Source organism: Triticum aestivum, chromosome 3A (genome assembly GCF_018294505.1).
Source record: "Triticum aestivum cultivar Chinese Spring chromosome 3A, IWGSC CS RefSeq v2.1, whole genome shotgun sequence".
Taxonomy (NCBI): Eukaryota; Viridiplantae; Streptophyta; class Magnoliopsida; order Poales; family Poaceae; genus Triticum; species Triticum aestivum.
In genome coordinates, this window is record NC_057800.1 from 594,384,191 (window position 1) to 594,405,904 (window position 21,714).

The 21,714-nt window shown below is 44.8% G+C and overlaps 1 protein-coding gene across 1 annotated transcript; it reads right to left on the reverse strand.

Moving 5' to 3' along the window:
• Positions 1–12,121: 12,121 nt before the first annotated feature.
• Positions 12,122–16,406, reverse strand: LOC123062444 (probable serine/threonine-protein kinase PBL1). The gene is made up of 5 exons (XM_044485965.1): positions 16,160–16,406; positions 14,515–15,168; positions 13,458–13,715; positions 13,232–13,351; positions 12,122–13,074 (listed from the first exon to the last, which is right to left on the reverse strand). Exons 2-5 carry the CDS (start codon positions 15,145–15,147, stop codon positions 12,448–12,450), a joined length of 1,638 nt encoding a protein of 545 aa, XP_044341900.1. The 5' UTR covers positions 15,148–15,168; positions 16,160–16,406; the 3' UTR covers positions 12,122–12,447.
• Between the last annotated feature and the right edge of the window lie 5,308 nt (positions 16,407–21,714).

Genomic DNA, 21,714 nt, shown 5'->3' on the forward strand with positions numbered 1-21,714 from the left:
TTGTAGCACGTTGCTCTTGATGCATTTAGAAGGTTACTTGATGTTAATCGCAGACCAGTGCCATATTTGTTTTACTTGCCATTTCCAAACCGTGCATCCGATTTCGGTGATCTTTATATCGATTTCAACCAAAATCATCCCCTCTTTCCAGTGGAACTCTTGGATTTCCAAGTTGAGGCCAGGTTCAATCATTCCTTTCCAAATCATGCATATGCATCACATATCGCATCCCGCATATCATGCCATGTTCATATGTTGGTTGTTTACTATGTTGTGTGTTTTTTTCCGGTGTTGCTTCTTCGGGTTGGTTCCGATAATGTCGCGTTTGTGAGGACCCGTTCGACTACGTCTGTTTGTCTTCTTCATGGACTCATTCTTCTTCCTTGCAGGATTTCAGGCAAGATGACCATACCCTCGAAATCACTTCTGTCTTTGCTTGCTAGTTGCTCGCTCTTTTGCTATGCCTATGTTGCGATACCTACCACTTGCTATATCATGCCTCCCATATTGTGATGCCAAGCCTCTAACCCACCTTGTCCTAGCAAACCATTGTTTGGCTATGTTACCGCTTTGCTCAAGCCCCTCTTATAGCGTTGTTAGTTGCAGGTGAAGATTGGAGTTTGTTCCTTATTGGAACATGCATATTTTGTTGGAATATCACAATATCTCTTATTTATATTAATGCATCTATATACTTGGTAAAGGGTGGAAGGCTCGGCCTTATACCTGGTGTTTTGTTCCACTCTTGCCGCCCTAGTTTCCGTCATATAGGTGTTATGTTCCCGGATTTTGTGTTCCTTACACGGTTGGGTTATAATGGGAACCCCTTGACATTTCACTTTGAATAAAACTCCTCCAGCAAGGCCCAACCTTGGTTTTACCATTTGCCTCACCACCACCTACTTTTCCCTTGGGAGTCGCGCTCCCGAGGGTCATCTTTATTTTAACACACACACCCCCCGGGCCAGTGCTCCTCTGAGTGTTGGTCCAACCTGTCAGCCGCCGGTGGCCACCAGGGGCAACTCTGAGTTGGCCTACCGGAAGTTTGGACAATCCGGTGTGCCCTAAAAACGAGATATGTGCAGCTCCTATTGGGATTTGTCGGCACATTCGGATGGCTTTGCTGGTCTTGTTTTACCATTGTCGAGGATGTCTTGTAACCGGGATGCCGAGTCTGATCGGATTGTCTTGGGAGAAGGAATATCCTTCGTTGACCGTGAGAGCTTGTGATGGGCTAAGTTGGGACAGCCCTGCAGGGATTTGAACTTTCGAAAGCCATGCCCGCGGTTATGGGCAGATGGGAATTTGTTAATGTCCCGTTGTAGAAAACCTGAAACTTAATTTAATTAAAATGCATCAACCGCGTGTGTAACCGTGATGGTCTCTTCTCGGCGGAGTCCGGGAAGTGAACACGGTGTTGGAGTTATGCTTGACGTAGGTTGTTCTAGGATCACTTCTTGATCATAGTTGTTCGATCGTGTTTTTGCCTTCTCTTCTCGCTCTCATTTGCGTATGTTAGCCACCATATATGCTAGTCGCTTGCTACAGCTCCACATCATACATTTACCCTTCCTATAAGCTTAAATAGTCTTGATCGCGAGGGTGTGAGATTGCTGAGTCCCCGTGACTCACAGATTCCTTCCAAAACCAGATGCAGGGACCGATGATACCGCTCCAGATGATACGACCGAGCTCAAGTGGGAGTTCGATGAAGACTCTCGTCGTTACTACGTGTTTTTCCCAAATGATCAGTATTGGTGCCCAGTTGAGGCGATCGGGGTCTTTGTCGCATTTGGGGGTTGTTCTTCATTTTGGTTCCGTAGTCGGACCTTGAGTGTAATTGGATGAATGTAATGTTATTTATGTATTTGTGTGACGTGACGAGTGTAAGCCAACTATGTATTCTTTCCCTTTATTGTATTACATGGGTTGTTTGCGAAGATTATCTCACTTGCGACATTGCTTTCAATGCGGTTATGCCTCTAAGTCATGCTTCGACACGTAGGAGATATAGCCGCATCGAGGGTGTTACACAGTGCCATAGAGGCCTTTATTTGGCGTAATGCCTCAAGGACAGGATCATGAACCTTGCCATCTAGAGTTCAGGAGCTCATCAAAGATGAATTTTGCTATGCAAAACTCCGAATGCATCTGTCATCAAGCAACTGCGCTGGGGTATTAACTGGCTGCGATTAAGAAAAAGTAAAAGTGTAGATCACATGGTAACAACAGCATATAGAAACTTCCAGGGTACCATTTCACATTGTCAGGCCAATCCTAATCCAACTTTACAGAGTATTACTGCAACTTAATCACCCCGACCATAGTTGCTGCTATTACTGAAATTTTGTGGAAAGGCCATTTTACATTAAACACTGAGCAGGTCTTCTTTTTTTTTTTGGTCTGGTGATATTGCTTCTGGAAACTACTTCATCATCCCTGTAAGTAGGTTGTAGCCATCAGATCTGTCCTCCCACTTGCAACAGGTCCACACAGCCTCAACAAAAGCACAGTGAAAGCTGAAATGTTGTTTCCAGTCTGAAAAATGTTGCACAGCGTGTAGGACATACTCCCTGTCCTCACCACTTAACATACATACAGATACAGTACATAACCCCCCAAGTATATTTATTGCTCAATTGTAGCTTCACTTGGCGATAGACATTACAGAACCAAAACAAAATCAGTAGAACCATGCTAATTAAAGATTATATACGGCAACTTAAGAAACAAAAAATGGGCAAGTATTCGCCCAAAAAAAAACTTAAGAAACAAAAACAAGTGTCCAGAGTAAGAATCTACCAAATGAATACTGCAGCAAACAAGAACTAAATTAAACTGCCCAATGCATCAGTAAGAAATAACTGGAAGGGGCATGCAAATCTGCACTTCTGCTCCAGGACATATATTGACAGGGTAAACCGGAAGAGTAAATGGTGACACCCAACTTCCTGAGCATTTGCATGCTTAAATATCACCTTATCTCCATCAACCTAACTTATATGATATCCAGTTCTGACAGCTCACTATTTTCTTGGATGATATTTCAAACAGCTTACAGCTTAGCTCTGACGTTCGTAGGACAAAACATGAAACCGAGCACTAAAGCCCCATTGAAGGGGCATGGATGAAGCAAGTTTCAGAAAGTGAACATGTCCTTCCAAATGGTTGACACAATCCACAAAAATCCAAAAGTCTACATATAAGAGTATAGATATCTATGAATGGAAAAGGGAGAATATGTCCCATTCTCGATATTCATCTCTCATCCAATATGAAAATTGAAGATAACACTAGCAGTTTGGGGTGTCAATTTGGAATCATAATGCCCACATGCAACTTCATATAGTGATATCTATCCTTGTAAGAAACATAGTTGATTTATACTAGATGTGAAACCATCCTTTTGCTTCAGACTGGAGAGTAAACAGCAGTAGTAACTGGTTGATGCTCCAGGGTCACACCATAGAGCAATTCAACAGAAGCTTCTAGAATAGCCTGTTTCCAGGTCGGTTCATGAAACTCGACGTGGCATCAATGCCAGAGGAAATGTGTCAATCTACTCATTGGTCGCCGGGGTCGCAATGTCCGATTCCGGGTGCTCCTTCAGTCAGCTGCAATCTATGCCAGAGAGTAATCTGCAACGAAAAAGTCGGGTTTCAGATATTTAGGCCCTGTTCGGTAACGGTCCGCTCCTAGAATCTGCAGAGTGGCTAAATGGCAACTCCACCATTTTAAACTACAGCTCCGCCAACTCCGCTCCGGGAGTTGTGGACCGGAGCGTTGCCGAACAGCCCCTTAGACTGAACGAAATTCTTGACAGCTCGTAGAGTTCTGCGGATGGAGATCTTCTCCCTCCTTTTTCGGTTACGAGTTACAATATCGAAACGTGTGTATATCACAATGACTTGCAGTTCGAGCCAGCTAAATTTTATTCCCATTTTTTGGATTCACATTAACCGTGCAGGTGAGTCGGTAGAAGAATTTCCATATCCCGCTTCAGGTAAAACAGCTAGGAAAGCTCGGACACGATGCCTGTCCCGCTCCCCACGTCAAGAACAGAAACAGTTGTGTTAAAGCACATCAACCAAGCCGCGCCATGGTCACCGCGTGCCCAGACAGGCCAGGACACGACCATCTCCTCTCGAGCGCGTGTCACAAACTCACAATCACCAGCAATGCCGGTGCAACAACACAGCAGCAGCCTCGCCAGGGAGCTAGGGGTCTGCGCTGCAATGCCGCTGGAGCCGGCGCAACAACACCGCCGCAGCGTCAGCAGCAGCCTGGCGACGGAGCTAGGCGTCTGCGCCGCGCTGGGCCGCCTCGACCCGATCGGCGGCGGCGCGGCGCCGGTGCTCCCCAGCACGCTGCTCGACGAGTACGAGCGGCTGGCCATCGAGGCCCAGCTCAGCCGGGCCGTCCTGCGCCGGAGCTACTCCGAGCCGAGCCCGTCCCGGGTCGTCGCGCTGGCGCGGGAGGAGACGGCCGCTCGTGGTGTCGAGGAGGCGGAGAGGCGGGCGCCGTGCGAGCCGAGGGCGCGGAGGGCTTGGCTGCTGGAGGCGCTGAAGCGGGTCCTCTGCTGGCTGGGCGGCGCGTGGGGCGGACACAGGGCCGGCCTTGGGCCAGGGCAGTAGGGGCGACGGCCTGGGGCCCAGCCAAACTAGGGGCCCGACCCTGGCCATATACATGTATGAAAGGCTTGGGTACAGCAGAAAAGGCCTGAGAGGCCCACCCGTGATATGTAGATTAGAAGCCCAAAGAACGCATACATAGCTGAATTCGTTGTAGTCTAAAAAAAAGTCATAAAAAAGCTGAATTCGTTCCAGAATGTGGATCTGCTATATGTGTGTGTACCTGTTTGTGTGGAGCCGTGGCTGTTGGTTTCTTTGTTTTTATTTGAGGGAATGACCTTTCCATGGCAGTTACTTTGATTTCTTCTTCAATTCTCCAAACCCAATCTAGCAAATCTTCACTCGCTCGAGGCCCATGGCTTCGTTTTCCTGTCACACACGAAGGACGGAGCGGGCGAACGCCATGCAACTCTGCCGCATGCCGGAGCGTTGCAACGGCTGCCGGCTGCGCTAGGGCCAGGAACAGCCTAAAGACAGAGGTAAAAAATTATGAATTCTTTTAGCCCACAATTTTAATCTGGTTGATGATAATTAAATTGTATTATTGTTTTTATAACACTTGCAGCCTTGGAGGAGATAGGTGGTCTTGGTCGCTTGGTCTCAATGTTTTGGACTTGGATAGCTCCAGAATACACAAGCGTTGGAGCACACATTATTGCTGCTAATTTACTCCAAAGTTGAGGAGTGCTCTTTTTTGTTTTCATAAACATGTTGCCTAAAAACATTTATCTAGTTCCGAGAAAACAAAAATGAGAAAATGAGCACATCAGTTAACTAAATTTTCGAAGGAGGTTATGAATAAATTTATTTTTGGATTGACAATCTAAAGCAATTAGATGTCAATATTATTGAAGCACCACAACCTATTATTATCAGACACAACCTCCATTTTAAATTACTTGTTTTAGATTTGTCTAGCTACGGATGTACCTAGACACGTTGTGTATATACGAATGTACTTAGTCAACGTGTCTAGATACATCCATAATCCAAAGACAAGTAATTTGGACGGACTACTATTTACAACGGAAAAATATATCATAGTTTATGGGTTTGCAAGAATTTTGCATATCAAACTATAAAACTCCCTCAGAAAAATATCAAACTATAGAATTTATTTATTTTCCTCCATACAGCCCCTGGGCCCACTCATGGCGTCCGCCCTGGGGCCCTCAAAACTCCAGGGCCGGCCCTGGGCGGACACGGCCGGAGCGAGGAACAGCAGGCGACGCCGAAGCCGCCACGGATGCGCCTGCTTGACTACCTTCGCTAGTTACCGCGCGTTAATTTGTTGAACCTTTTGTAATATATACGGAATGTAAACGTCATGAGATTCGTGTAATGAGAATGAATGAGAGCATGCGTGAGCACCGTGGATTCGACAGCTGGGGTTTCGCTTGCCAAGCGCAGCACCAGCGTGCGCACCTCCGCCACGCAAGCGGGCTTGGCGCGTACGTGGGAGGGACGCTGGTCGGCGTCGGAGCGTACGTTTCGGCGAAGGACACGACGCTGCATGCACGTCTGCAAAACCATGTGCATGCATGCTATACTCCTTAGACTATGACACTTCGGCATCACGTTGACATGAGTACATGACCACATGATATGACTTGATTCCGGCCGTCTGATACCGGCTTTACCGTGTGCATGGATCAACCAGCCCACTACGCGACGAACGAGCGAGCCTCCCCGCCTGCCGTTGTGAAGGTTTTTTCTTGCTCTCTTTTTTGAACGGCGAAAGGCAGGCTCTGATGATGAGCTTATGCTACAATGGTTTGATCTAGAAACTATTGCCTAGTCTATAGTTCGTTTCTGAACAGGAGGACAGGGGCGGAGCCAGAATTTGAACATGAGGGGGGCGAGACAGATAATAATCATTCCAAATTATACACCACACAAGAATATAGTCTCAATAGTAGAATTGATATGAGTGCATGACAACGTATATTTAGCAAAAAAAAAAGAAGTTACATATCTATCAACTGAAATTCAGCTCTACGAGTACCATCGTCGAAAATGTGGATAATCTCATCAGATGTGACTTTTGCAGCTATATCCTTTCCAGTGTAGACAATCATGTAATGTTGAAGAAAGTCATCACCCATTTTGCCTCGAAGACGCGTCTTCACTAGTTTCATAGCAGAAAAGGCTCGCTCAGTGTTTGTCGTTGAAACTGGAAGAGTAATAACCAACCGCAATAGTCTATCAACCATGAATAGTCCTGAACTTTACCAGTTTTGAACAAACCAACAGTCAAATCAGCAAGTGAATGCAAGCATTTTAGGTCTGGATGTGAGCAAACATCCATTCTGAAATGGATAAGTTGAGACTCTAACCGAGCCAAGTCTTGGTTAGAAAAATCAGCAGGATAAAACTTTTCTGCTAGAGTGCATATCTTTATCACATCAAATGTGTCATGCAGTGGATTCAAGGATACACAAAGCCTCAATAGCTCAGTGCTTTGAATGCTGAACCGGTCATTTAGCTCGACCAGTTGTTGATCTATGGCAACATTGAATACATCTGCTTTATAGTGGTGAAGTGTTGTGGTGTTGTCATGCTTGTTTCGAGATTTAGTCATATCAACGTACCTACAAATGGCAACATATATTAGATTAAAATACTTGTGATGATTAATATTCCAATCTAGATATAGGAAAAGAGACATACTTGGAACTAAAATCGGGGGTGTCAATATCATGCTTCAGACAAAAAGATTTAACCTCTTTTAGAAGTGGTTCCCAGCCATCTTCTCTTAGTTCAGCAAGTAGAAACTTTGTGTTTGCAACACAATCTAATGCGTTTAAAATATCCAGAGACTTCCTTTGGAGCATTTGACATAAAACATCTGTGATCTTCATAATTTTCTCCATGAGGTGCATAATGAATACAAAATCAAAAGAGATAATCATCTTTAGGGCGCCCACTGCATCTCCACGAGAATATCTTGTGACTGAACGATCATTTGCTACACTTCGTAGAACTGCAATCGTAGCAGCAAACATCTTCCTCAAGCTATTAATTGACTTGAAGTGAGAACTCCACCTCGTGTCTCCCGGCCTCTGTAAAGAGCCTATTTGATTTGCCCCTTTTCCCGTATCAAGCTCACCCAATTCAACGCCATGTGCAATTTCAGCAGCTTGATTAGCTAATAACTCATCATTCCGTTTAGATGACGCACTAGCAACATTTATCACAAAATTTGCATGCTGAAAAAAATTATGCACCTCGTGTACCTCTCGTGATGCTGCAACAAGAGCCAATTGGAGCTGATGAGCCATGCAGTGCACATAATAAGCATATGGGCACTCATTTAATATTAGAGCTTTCAATCCATTCCATTCCCCTCGCATGTTACTTGCGCCGTCGTATCCTTGACCTCTAATATCTTGTACATTCAGGTTATTATCTTCTAAGACAGTACAAATTGCCTCCTTGAGAGTCAATGCAGCAGTGTCACTAACATGTATGATGTCAAGGAAGCGCTCATCTATGTACCCTTCTTTATTAGCAAACCGAATGACCAGTGCCATCTGCTCCTTTTTAGATTCATCTCTAGACTCGTCCACCATTATACAAAATTTGCTATTGCCAATTTCTTCTCTAATACTTTTATGCACTTTCCTGGAAAGTAAACCAAGGATTTCTTGCTGAACGGGGTGTGAGGTGTACTTGGCATTTTGTGGAGCATTTTCCAAGACAACATCTCTAACATCCTTGTTATAAGCAGCCAAAAGCTTTACCAACTCAAGAAAATTACCCTGGTTTAGGGATCCTGGAGATTCATCATGGCCTCTAAATGGACAAGCTTGGAATGTTAACCACCTAATGAAATAACAGACAAGGGACATGTTAGTCTTACATAAATACAAAATATACTAGGTTAATTGTTGAAACAAATAAACTTAGTCTTACCTAATGGAATCAATTGTGACTTTAAGTCTTAACCTTGCAGCTGCAACCTTTTTTGTACATACTTGTACCATCGCCTTGTCAATGTGGTTCAATCTATTTTTCAGATTTTCATAACAACGGGCTGAATAGCTATGAGCTGAGTTGGAATCTTTTCCCATGTGGGTTATAAAAGCACAATCTTTGCCATCATTCACCTTTCTCCAGTTTATAAATCCATCCACTGTGAATGCACTTGAACCACACTTTCCAGTTGGCTTTTTCGTAAAGAGGAAACAATAGAGGCAGTATGCACGATGTGTGACAAGTGAATACTCTAGCCAAGGCCAATCAATGAAATAACTATACTGGAATCGGCGGCGGTTTTTTGTTGTTCCATTATATGGATACTCTTTCATGTATGGATGAAAAGCGCCCTTAGAAATATAGAATCGACGTGCTTCATCCTGCTTATCGGGATGGAGTTCCCAAATCTGTTGGCGTGTACCAGGATCCCTCACATATTTTGTGCTTCTAGTTCTACCTTCTTCTAAAGTTTCTAGTGGTGCCACAATATTGTGATCATCAGTTTGCATATCAACTAGATTAGGGCTGGAAGTATCATCTACAACAGGTTGCTCCTCCGGTGGATTTGCATTTTCAGTTGCATTAGAGCTAGAAGCAATAGGCTTGAAAAACAAATCTATTGTTGCTGTACTCTTCCTCTTCATCCTTCAGTCATTGGAACATTAAACAAGGAGTGGCATTAGAAAACTATTATGCTACCTTATCAAAGCAGTAAATTAAACTATTATCTCTGTAGAAATTGCGCTAATTCACCAAGATTAACAGTGATTCAGTGCCGTACCTTGATTCCGAGTTGAAGTTGATCTGTTGATGTATGTATAATGCCGATGAAGTACACAAGTAGTTTCTGTCTTATGATTGAATCGCATGCACTGAAGTGTTGGACCACTGCCCTGGGCGACGGCGGCAAAAGCAGTAAGACTGCAAGAGCCGACGGTGAACCAGCGATGGGCGGCGGCGGGCGGGCGGCGGCGTAGGAAGGTACAGAACCAGAAGACTTGATCGCACGAACGAAATTATCGGGAAGATAAGGGTAGATCGATAGCAGGTAATCTCTTTTTTTTGATATATATACGTACATCTAGCAATCGAGGCTCGGTTGATGGTTCCACGTTGGGCCTTGGGCACTTGGGCACTTGGGCTAGAAAGTTTTCATGTCCAACAACAAAAAGATCAGAAGTGGCCTGTACACATGACACCTATACGTAGAAACTACTGGTAATACTAGTACCTACTAACGAAGCGTCATGGGGGGGGGGGGGGGCGAGGCGATGGGGGGGGGGGGTCTGACCCCTGCTCGCACCCCCCTGTCTCCGCCTCTGCAAGAGGATAACCTGATGTGGCGGTACGAATCTAAAAGCATTTACTCTTCAAAATCTCTATATGCCATTATTAATTTTAGAGGTGTGCAGCCTATTTAGGCCCTGTTTGGTTCATATGTCCTAAGCATTTTTTAGTCCCAACTTATAAGTCTCAAGTCCCTAAAAAGTCCCTACTTGTTTGGTTCCTGGGACTTAACATGGATTAAAAGATCATATTACAACTATAAGTCCCTATAAGTCCCTCCTTGAGAGTCTTATTTCATAAGTTCCAAATACCCACTTTAAGTCTCTATAAGTCCCTCATGTTTGGTTTAGATGGGACTTATAGGGACTTTTTTAAGTCCCTAGAAACAAACACCCTCTTACACTCATGTGGTGTGGAGTTTGAAAATCCCACCTAGAATATGAGAGTTTCTTTGGTTGTTCTCTCAGAATAAAATAATGACTTGTGATAAACTTGAGGAAAAGAGGAATTCCAAAACCCCTGGAATGTGTGCGCTGTACTGAGATAGGATCTGTACATCATCTTTTCTTTGATTGTGTAGTTGCTAGGATAATTTGGAAGGAGGTGGAGGTAATTTTTTTATAGGAGTTTCCATTCCTTCTTGGAGTTAGCTGCCTGCTGGCTCTGTAACAAGAAAATTATGCAATTGAATGTAGTCTCTTCTGCTGTCCTGTGAGGACTGTGAAATGCTAAGAACTCACTTGTGTTTAATAGAATTAAATGGACTTGTGTCAAACAGGTTTGGCATGGGTGAAACCTCACAAGGAGCTAAGGGGGGGCAGATGACACAACTCAGAGATCATCTGTTGGTGAAACTAAGATCGCCTCTGGAGCTGGAACCAGACCGAGATGTCAAGAAACCTTGGGTCATCTTTCCTGGGCAAGAACCATTCAAAGAATGACACACGGGGGTCGCGCCACACTGGAGGAGTTGAAGAACAACCCAAAGATAGCAGATGAGATCCATGTGGTCTTCGCTCTCATGATCTGAACGAAAAATGTGGCAGATTTATCGTTACTTTCACTGTTATGTCTGTTCTCCCTCAACCTGTAAGACTGTCTTTTAGCGGATCTGTTTGGTTGTTGGTTTGAGCTTTTGGAACCTGGGTGGGTTAGACCAGATGCTTTGTATGGCTTGTGTGGTTAAGTTCTATGAAGTGTGTAGCCGGGGGAGTTCCCCTTTGATCGAAAAAAAAAGACGAAGTTGCATGTTGGAGTTGGAGGAGCACGTTGGAGTGGGCGACTCGATTCATCCTCTCAAGAGGATTGGTGTGGACATGGACTGAGTATGTTGTAATGCGGCACCGTCGACAGCGGTGCTAGGTTGAAGTGGAGCCTGGTAAATACTCTCTCTGTCCAGAAATACTTGTCCTAAAATGGTTATATCTAGATTTATTTTAGTTATAGATATATCCATTTTATTCATTATTAGGACAAGTATTTCCGAATAGAGGGAGTACTACTGTCACGTCTGGTCTACTCGATCAATCAAACTACTACCTCACACTGGATCTGGTTAGGTAGGTGCGGACCTTCTCATGCTGTCGCGCCCTTTACAGCCCGCGCAAAAAGTAACACGACAGAGAGGGTTGCACTTAGGTGAGCCCGATCAAACTATGCAAGATTTCGGGTTGAAAACTCAAGCCATCTTTCCGCAGCCGGTACTCTGGATTAACCCATTTTTTTCCTGCTCAATCGCAATCTACTTCTGGTCGTCACGCCCCAATCCGTAGCAAAAACAGTCAAAAGGACTAATATCATCCACCAGCTGAGCTCAGGGGCGGCGACCGACGAACAGGAAACACAAGAGAAAGAAAGGGAACGCTAGAAGAAACATAGCTGTAGTTGAACAAAACAGCTCACTAGTGTTTCAGACGTCAGAAACATTCCGACCGCCAACAAAAAGATGAACAAAATGGAATTCCAAGGCTTTTGTGACACATCATCACGTCTTCTTGGCATTTTATTACTGTACCAGTCCAATCTACAAAACGCTAACACATCACCCTAATCAAGCACATCATCACTATACAGATTAAAAAGCAAGTAGGCTGGTCAAGGTCAACAATTGCAACGGCGAGATCAACATTCCACAGAAAGGAATTCAACATCTCTAACCGGCTGCTGCAACATGATATCAACGTGTGGACAGCAGAACATTCAGTAGACCGCTATTATTCCACGACTAGCAGCAACAAAACTTAGCATTCAAGAGAAGAAAGAAACAGCTGAAATGTTTGACGGCGAGCAAATACCGACCGACCAACCAACCCACGTTTATTGCATAGTGGGGTTACAAGCCCCACTCAACACACACTTCTTCCATGACCCCCATCCAATCAGAGAACGACAAGTATCTACAAGCTGGTTCTACTATCTACGCTTCACTCTGCCCTTTTTCACATGTCCTTGCAACATAGTATATCCCATAGCACTGAGATCACTCGCTAGGCTAACCAAAACAACAAATAAATCAAGGCAAAGAGAAGAAAATCCGACACTATATGGACAATCAAAAACCCTCGACGCCAGGTCTCCGCATGATGTTGGGGGGCGATTTCTTGACCGAGCTTACCCTGGGGTAGTCCAGGGTGATGGTGGAAGAGCAGTTCCTTGGGGGAAGCAGCGCAGACGTCGATGATCTCGGTGACACCAGGTGCTGGTTGCGCGAAGGAGGCGACGGCGAGAAGGTCATGACAGGATGCTGAGGAACAATGCCGTTGAGACTCGTGGATTTTAGCATCACTTTCCTCGGTGCGGCGGACGGTACTTGAAGAGGATACCGGCAGGGGACCTTTATGTCCTGGACGCTTGCTAGAGACTCCACGACGGCCCTCATCGTAGGCCTTTCGGATGGATCCCTATGAAGGCACTTCAGGATGATGTCTGCCACAGTCCTAGCAGCCTTGGGAGGAAAGCGTCCTTTTATACGGGGATCCATGATGAGGGATAGGCGACTATCGTCCGTGAGGAAAGGCCTGCCCCACTTGACAATATTGCGTTCTTCTTTGGTGGAACGTACATCAAGGTTCTTCCTTCCTGTTATTAGCTCGAGCAAGACGACTCCAAAGCTCCATACGTTGCTCTTGGGAGTCAGTACCCCTTTCTCCAAGGTTTCCTCTGAGAGGTTTGTAGCAGTCTGCCCAAGAATAACATCTCCCGTAAGCATTGGGATGTTGACAAGTAAATGAACATAATGCGATGTATTAATATTATTTCCATCTTTTTTACTGCATTAAAAGCATGCAAGCCAGAACCAATGTAAACTGTGGAGGAACATGCTGTGTGAACCTTACCACAGATGCCTTAGATCTTTCCTCCTCAGAATTGAAGCCAACACAACCATATCCCGACAGCTTTGCCGTGAAATCTTTCTCTATTTGGATGTTTGAGGTTGAGAAGTCATCATACATTGCCTGTAAATAGAAATGCATGTTAAAATATATAAGAAATAACTACCAAACAAAGTGCAAGAGAGCATGGTAACTTCTTGGTCATGTCAAAGGGTTTGGATCAAGTTACCTGAAAGGGTCCTTCATCGTGTAGGAAAGCTAGACCTTTAGCAGCACCAAGGGCAACCTTCAAACGTGTAGACCAGTCCATCAAACGACCTTCCGGTCTTCCAAAGAGTAACCTGTCTAAACTGCCATGATGGAGCCGCTCATAAACCAACATCCTTTCATTAGATTCATCTCTTGCATGATAGCCGATGAGTTTACATAAATTGGGATGTTGAAGTGATGCCAACGTATTTACTTGTGCCTTAAATTCTTTGAAACTCTGCAGAGTGGTGAAAAATATATTGCATCAGTGCCTCATTAGTCAAATTTTCAATATTACAACAAGGTGATCCAAGAAACATAGTAGTCATGGCATGTAGGTGGCAACTTCTCTAAAATGGTGAAAGGTATCCAGTTATCTAGAAGGTCTAACCAACAATCTCAGACTACTAGTTTTTTTTTTTGGAGATTCCTTAAATGTCGACATCCAGTAAAGCTGGACGGGACATTACCAAGGATCATTAGGCAAAGTCATCTACCTTGGAGAAAGTAAATCTCCACCAAATCGCTTGCAAGAGAAAGCATGAAACACCACCTCCCAAAAGAACATTGCTAGTGAACAAACAGCTCACAAGTGATAAAGCCAAGATTGATCATGAAGGGGTACAAATATCTCATAGTGAAGAGAACAAGGACGATCAAACACATTTCCTTCCTTCAAAGCATGCTACTTAACCCACCGATGTTATGGTCCTAAGTTGTATTTGCAAAATTAAAATCAGCCTATTTCTACAGGGGGCAGAGCTGCATCAATAAGCATAGGTCACATGCCTAGATGTAAACAGCAGGCCACTCTAGCCTAAGTTCAGCTTTGTAAACAGAACAGATACTGCAAACATAATACATTCATGGTGGATAGGCAAATTTCAACAAGTTATCACATGGAAAGAAAAAAAAATAGTAGGTGTGCCAGAAAGTGTATTGGCGAACAGGCCGGACTAGCAAAACTGTGAGGGAAATCTCCATGATCCAAAATAAGAAGGGAAAGTATTACCATGAAACTTGATAGAGAACAGTACCTGGTTGGACGGGAGTAATCGGGCAACTATTGCGTCCATCTTCTTTGGTTCAACAAAATCATCCCTGAACGATGCCTTATATGACGTCAAAGTCTGAGTTTCCGAGACACACTGATCACTAGAAAACCACTGGCAAGCAGTGGAAATCTCATCATACGAGAAGTTCTTAAGCCCATCGGACCTCTTCGGAGGCAGTGGGAGAGGACCTGAAACCTCAAGTGGCCCACTTGCATTGATAGCCTTGAAGCTACCAAAGTTCCTCAAAGAACTGCCTTCTGGTGAGGGAAGAGGAAGGGGCAGCGGATTTGAAAACCGATGCGCCTTAATAGCTCCTCCCTTGCCCCTAGGGTCATCCTGATCATCGAATTCGGCATACGGAAGGCCATCCTGATCAACCAGGATCAGGCTGGAGGGAGCAGACAGCACACGTGCCCTGCTGTAAGAGACTTTATTGGCCGATTGGCAGATCTTTGCCCTGTTCCTGAAACTAGGAGGCGCCGACTGCAGAGATGGCACATGAGCTTCCGGCTCCGGGAGCCTCAGGGATGTGTCCCTTGCATCGCCATGCTTCTTGCTTGCGACAAGAGGGCTCTTCTTCTTCTTGGACCTCAGGCCAGTGAAGCAGCCCATCATATGCACACCGACGAAAAGCTCCTGCAGAATTTGAAATGGGTTGATGAATTAGCATATAGTAGTAGCAAAAGTAACTGGTCCTGCATTGCATTACAGCGGTTAGCAGTTGGCAAAACACACAAGAAAAAGCTGTGGTGTACCACATCCATGTTGCTTAAAGATTAATCCAGTACACCTAAGCTACAAAAAGGCACCAAGGCCTCGCACGAGCGGCCAACCCAGCTATGATTTTTCCGATCAAGTACAACGCCTATGAACTGATCTGTTTATATTTCACTTTTGTGAACAACTAAATTCCGAAGCCTCCAAAAATCATTGCCGGAGAAGTAGAAATTACTTCTACCGTCCCAAGAACTGATCTACCCCCGGGCACCAGCTAGGACCAAAGATACTACGTGGCCTGGCTGGTTCGACGCATTGGTCCACAGGCGCCACATTCAATTTCCAAACACCGTCCATTATTAATTCCGTCTCCGATGCAGCTTCGCAGAAATTGCGCATGCCCACAGCGGCAACTACAACTACTATCTATCAAGCCACCAACTCGGCAGGAACGGAGTTGAATGGTCAGAGCCCTCACCTAATCTGCCCAAATAACAAACTGGGTCAAGAGACCAGCTAAAATAAGCAACCTTCCTCAACTAAGTAATTGACCCCACCAAACCCTGCCAAGAACCGGCCGCCCCCGGATTAACCGGAACATTTGACCAGCACGCGGCCGTAATGAGCCGCAGCTCATGGCCGGCAGGCTGAAAATCACCAAGGGGGGATCACCAAAACGCTCAAGAATCAGCATGCAGGACGAATCCTAAGCCTCCGTCCCCCGAAATCTACAATGCGAGGGGCGCGGGCGAGGAAACGGTCAAACGTGCCAGCGGCGCCTTTGTGCCGGCCCAAATGGGGAGAGATCCAGGCCGAGCAGCTCCGGAACTCGCGACATGAACGGCGAACAAGGGGCTGAAGAAGCGCCCGTACAAACAGCAAACAGAACAGACATGGACCAAGATCGCACCTGTGGAAGCCGCTCCGGCGCGTGCGAAATGGGAGGAGACTGGCCCGCTCCTCGGGCGGAGGCTGGCGTCTGGGGCGTCGGGGGAAGAGGACGGGGGTGGGGCGAGACGAGGAGAGCGAATGGCGGGGCGAGGGAGGATATAGCAGCAGGAGGAGGAGCTGCTGAAGTGCTGAGAGGGGGGAGAAAAGTAAAGAATGGAGGTGAGAGAGGGGATGGAGTAAGAAGAAGCGGCAGCGGGGTGGGCACTGGTCAAAGCCGGAGATGTGGCGATAGCAACTCCGAGGCGAGGCGGATTTTTATATTCCACCCTGTTCCCGCCGCATTTTTCGAAACCGCCCTCTCCATTCGCAGCCGCAGAAATGTTTGGGGGCGTTTTCTAGTAGTTGATGGATCCTTGTTTTGTATTTTACCCCTCGTTGGCATACTCGCGGTTTTCGAGCTGGTGAAAACGTGAAAACTAGGTTAACCACCGGAAGAGAAAACACCGGGGGGAAAGCTGTTTTGAATCCCGGATCCCATGGGAGCCGGTATTTGGAATTGGAGCCTCGAAAATATGTTTTGTTTTGCATATATAGACGTATGTAAACTATTTTATTGGTGTACAAAAAATATGTGTGCCGAAATTTTTATTGACGCATTTTTTCTTCTTCCCTTTAGCTATACTATCTTCCTAAGATGAGGTGTAGGAGTCGCTACGACTGATGAACGGAAAGATAAAGGCTCCTTAGAGCACGGGATCGGCTTCATGAAAAATAGAAATACTGTAAATTTGGATACAGGAATGAAGAGTGAAACCCGGCAAGAGAAGGAACGGAAATGAAAAACTCGCAAATGGAAAAGGCGTTCTAGTGGAAAAAAAACATGTTTTCATGCTGAACACACGGCGGAAACAGAAACGGAAACGAGAAATTCGTGAATGGATAAAACGCGATAGTGGGAAACGGGACATCTTTTCATGCTGAACACCCGGCGGAAACAGAAAACAGAAACGAGAAATTCGTGAATGGATAAAACGCTATAGTGAAAACGGAACACATTTTCACGCTAAACACCCGGTTCAAAACAGAAACGGAAATGAGAAAAACGGATTTTTATATTTCACCTTGTTACCGCCGCATTTTTCCAAACCGCCCTCTTCATTCGCAGCCACAGAAATGTTTGGGCATTTTCTAGTAGCTTGGTGGATCCTTATTTTGTATTTTACCCCTCGGTGGTATACTCGCAGTTTTGGAGCTGGTGAAAGCGTGAAGTCTAGGTTAACCACCGCAAGAAATAACACTGAAAGAAAAGCTGTTTTGAATCCCGAGTCCCATGGTAGCCGGTATTGGGAATTGGAGCCTCAAAAAAATTGTTTTCTTTTGCATATATAGACGTGTGTAAACCAACAACGTAAACTATTTTATTGGTGCATAAAAAATATGTGTGCCGAAATTTTTACTGACGCATTTTTCCCCTTTAGCTACACTATCTTCCTAAGATGGGGTGTAGGAGGGGCTAGAGCTGATGAGCGGAAAGATAAAAGACCCCTTAGGGCACATAATCAGCTTCATGGAAGATAGAAAATATTGTAAATTTGGATACGGGAATGAAGAAGGAAACCCGGCAAAAGAAGGAATGGAGACGGAAATTTCGCAAATGGAAAAGACGTTCTAGTGCAAACAGAACATGTTTTCATGCTGAACACATGGCGGAAATAGAACGGAAACGAGGAATTCGTGAATGGATAAAACGCTATAGTGGAAGCGCAACATGTTTTCATGCTAAACACCCGGTGGAAACAGAAATGAAAATGAGAAATTCGTGAATGGTAAAATGCTATAGTAGGAACAGAACATGTTTTCATGCTGAACACCCGGCGAAAATAGAAACGAAAATGAGAAATTCGTGAATGGATAAAGTGCCCAAGTGGGAACGGCACATGTTTTAATGTTGAACAACATCAGGAGGAAATAGAAATGGAAACGAAAATGTCGTGAATGGAAAAGATGTTCAAGTAAAAACATAACATGTTTTTATGCTGAACACTCCACGAAAACCTAAACGGAAACAAAAAAATCGTGAACTGTAAAAATGTTCCAATGAAAATGAAACATGTTTTCATACTGAAGATCCAGCGGTTACAGAAACAAAAACGAACCTTCGCGAATGGATAAAACGCTCTAGTGGAAACGAAACATGTTTTCATGTTAAACACCCTACGAAAACAGAAATGGAAATGAAAAATTTGCAAATGAACAGAATGTTCTAGTGGAAACGGAACCGTTTTTCATGCTGAACACCTGGCGGAGACGAAAATGGAAACAAAAATTTCGTGAATGGAGAAAATGTTATAGTAGAAATGGAACGTGATTTCATGCCGGATACCCGACGTAAATAGAAACGAGAATAAGAAAATTCATGGAGTGGAAACAAACTATTTATAGTAAAAAGATAAATAGAATCGAAAAGGTTTTCAGGCTGAAGACCGCAAAAATGGAATGAATTGTCGCAGCCTTTATGAAAATTTCTACTAAAAAAGAGATATCATGGCATGTTTTTGAACTAAACTCACGTGGAAATGATGCTTTTTCTATTCATACACGTGAAAAAAATATGTTCATGTTATCCTATATATTTAAGAGAGTCATCTCCACTAACTTATTTATCTTAACATGCAAGCATATCATATCAACATACAATTATGGATGGGATAAAGCTCAGCTCAATATACAACCAGGCATGAAAAAAGACCCACCACCACTTGCCACCATGCATGGGAAAACATTTTTCATTCTACTCCCTCCGTCACAGTTTAGAAGGCACAATTAAATTTGCGTGCGTTTCCACAATAGACAATGTTTAGGGCGCATTGCATTTATTTCTAGTAGCTAATTAGTACTCCGATATACAATTTCTATATGCATGCGTAGTGTGAATGCTATTCTTTAGCTCATCTGACAACCAATAGATAACCACCTAGGTCCCAGAGAATTTCCAAGCGCGCCTTCTAAACCGTGACGGAGGAAGTAGTATTCTACTTGTATTCAATAACTATTTTTCAACTCTACATAACCAATATAATAAGTTGTATGTATTTTTCATTTTGGTTCATGTGTTATTAATCTAAGTATTTATATTCTACACAATCAAATCTCATTGAAATACAATTGATTCCCACAACGACGTGAAGAGTATCATCTAGTTATTGTAGATGAGCAATTTTAACATGGTCCTCATTGTAGATAGCCCACTTCAATAAACCATAAAACTTTAGCCCAACCACAGCATGGGCATATTGTTGGCCCCATTGCTTTGGTCGTAGCTATTGCTTTTATAAATATATTTTTCTTACTGTTATTCAGCTCACACGTTACACATCCAGGCCCAAGAATCTAGTTTAGCAAGATTTCCAAGTTATCCCTAGACTGGATGATTAGTACTCCCTCTGTTAAAGAAATATAATAGCGTTCAGATTTCTACTTTAGTGATTTAAAGGCTTTTATATTTCTTTACTGTGGGAGTACCTGCAATTCTCTCTTGTACGCATCAGCTAAAAAAAAAAACACAAGTCTTGGTACTCATTATAAACAAAAAATCATACTAGTAGCAGTGAAGCAATATATTCGGCACATATAGAAATCCTAGTGACCGAGAACAGAGGAAAACGACCTGGGGGAGACGATTGATGCCTTAAGCGAGGGTGTTGCAATTGCTGAACTCGACAAGGATATACATGCAGTTCTCCTTCGCCCGTTCTTTGTTTTCCTCTCTTTTGCTTTCAAGGGGATGGAAAAAGAACGCGAAATTTGCAGCCGGGGATGGCTTTGAACGTCTGACGAGTAGTCATTGCTTATTCGCCACTCCTCCCTTCAAAGGGACTACCGGACGGAAGAAATCAGCCGAAGCCTTTTCAAAAAGAAAAAAAAAATCCTCAGAGGAACACATGTTGATCTCTTCTGCTTTCCGTATTTTATTTTAACTTTAAATGCCGGTTTTGGGTCATTTTCATGGCTTTGAATCCTTGAAACCCTTGACGACGGGACGGAGAGAGAAGGTAGCTTTGCCATCCGTGAAAAGGATCGGCATCTCTCTCGCCGAAGCTGTCGTGCCTCGTGTCGGCTAGCTCTGCCTCATTGTTGGATCGAACAAATTCTTTAAAACTGGACTGGACAAAATAACCTAATCCCTGGTGACAAACGACGCTCTTCTAGAAACCCGAACGTAGACGACCGTCCGGTCCTACAAGCGCCTAGAGCACACGCTTATAAAAATGAGCGCTGCTATATGGACGACAAACCTGCAGCCGACTCATGCACGATCCCATGTGGCAGCTCAACAGCGTCCGTGCAGGCAGGAGGCAATTGTTTTTTTTCTTTTTAGCTGATGCGTGGAGAAGGGATCGTTCGCAGATCGTTCAAGCTGTGTCGTGTGAAGCAATTTCGTATAAAAATACTGCGACGAGAACGGCGTTACGGCGGGAATTCGTAGATGGGTCATGGGTGATTCCAATTTTTTATACGGCTGATTCCTGTCGTGTGTCGTTCAAAGTTTCGTACTCGGGCTCTTGAACGGGTGGATGATCCTGGTCCGGCATTGACGGCGGAGTACGATCGATCTAGGCTCTAGGGCGAGCTTTCTGCCGCAATTATTAGCAAGCTTGACCGGCTGCTCCTAGGCCAGGTGGGTTAGTTTTGCAGTGCAGCAGTAGTACGTTCTACGCTGCCAGATGATGGCGACCAGCCGTACCACGGAAGCAAAGACACGAGAAACCCTCGAGTGCTTCGGACGAATTACCAGATGTAGACGATGCGATCCACACCATGCACCCGTTTGCGGATTACTGGATTCCGATCCTGACAAGACCCGTCGTTCAGATCCGTGCAGAAGCAATTAGCGTAAGCATGGGAGGTTGATTAGTCGAAGACAGAAGCAGCATGAGTAAGGATGTAGTAGGAGTAGAACAGTAAAAAAAAATATCGAGAAGAGAATGGAGAGCGGACGGAATATTTTGTGAGAGGGGGCGTGGTCATAGATGTTGCGGTGGCGGCGGGGCCCACCGGGACGCTGACAGCTTGGTCAAAGACGGAAAAAATAATAAAAATCCAAGAGGTTTCGGTGGTGCTCCAAGAGGGGAGGGGGCGTAGGTGTGGTCAAACGTGGGAAGGGGCGACGGGATCGGCGCTTGACCGCATCGCGCCCGTCCGGCGCCGCGCGGCCCGGCGGCCCCAGCGGTCGGTCGGGAGTAAAGCTGTGGAGGACCACCCTCGGGCATTGATGGAGCCGCCTGGGGGCATCATTGGGCAATCATGCGTCTCCCCCGAGGCGCACGAATCTCGAGGCGTCGCACGCACCGGTGCGCCTTGCAAAGTTTGCAATAGCGATGCCGTCATATTTGATGTGCCCGCTGTCGGAGTAGTAGTAAATTCTAGTTTAAATGCTCTGTTTTGACTGTGTACTGCAGCCGGTTACGTGAAATATAGCCCCTCAAATGTCCACGTCCGGGCGCGTCTGCATGTAGTGATATGACACGTCTCAGATTTCACGAATCGTATCCAGACATCTCATATTAGATTCTT

Coding starts and splice junctions, on each gene's coding strand:
- LOC123062444 (XM_044485965.1), bottom strand. CDS start 15,147: ATGATGGGCTGCTTCACTGGCCTGAGGTCCAAGAAGAAGAAGAGCCCT. Junction 13,352..13,457: donor ACGATGAAGGACCCTTTCAG/GTAACTTGATCC, acceptor TTCTATTTACAG/GCAATGTATGATGACTTCTC. Junction 13,075..13,231: donor AAAGATCTAAGGCATCTGTG/GTAAGGTTCACA, acceptor ATTCTTGGGCAG/ACTGCTACAAACCTCTCAGA.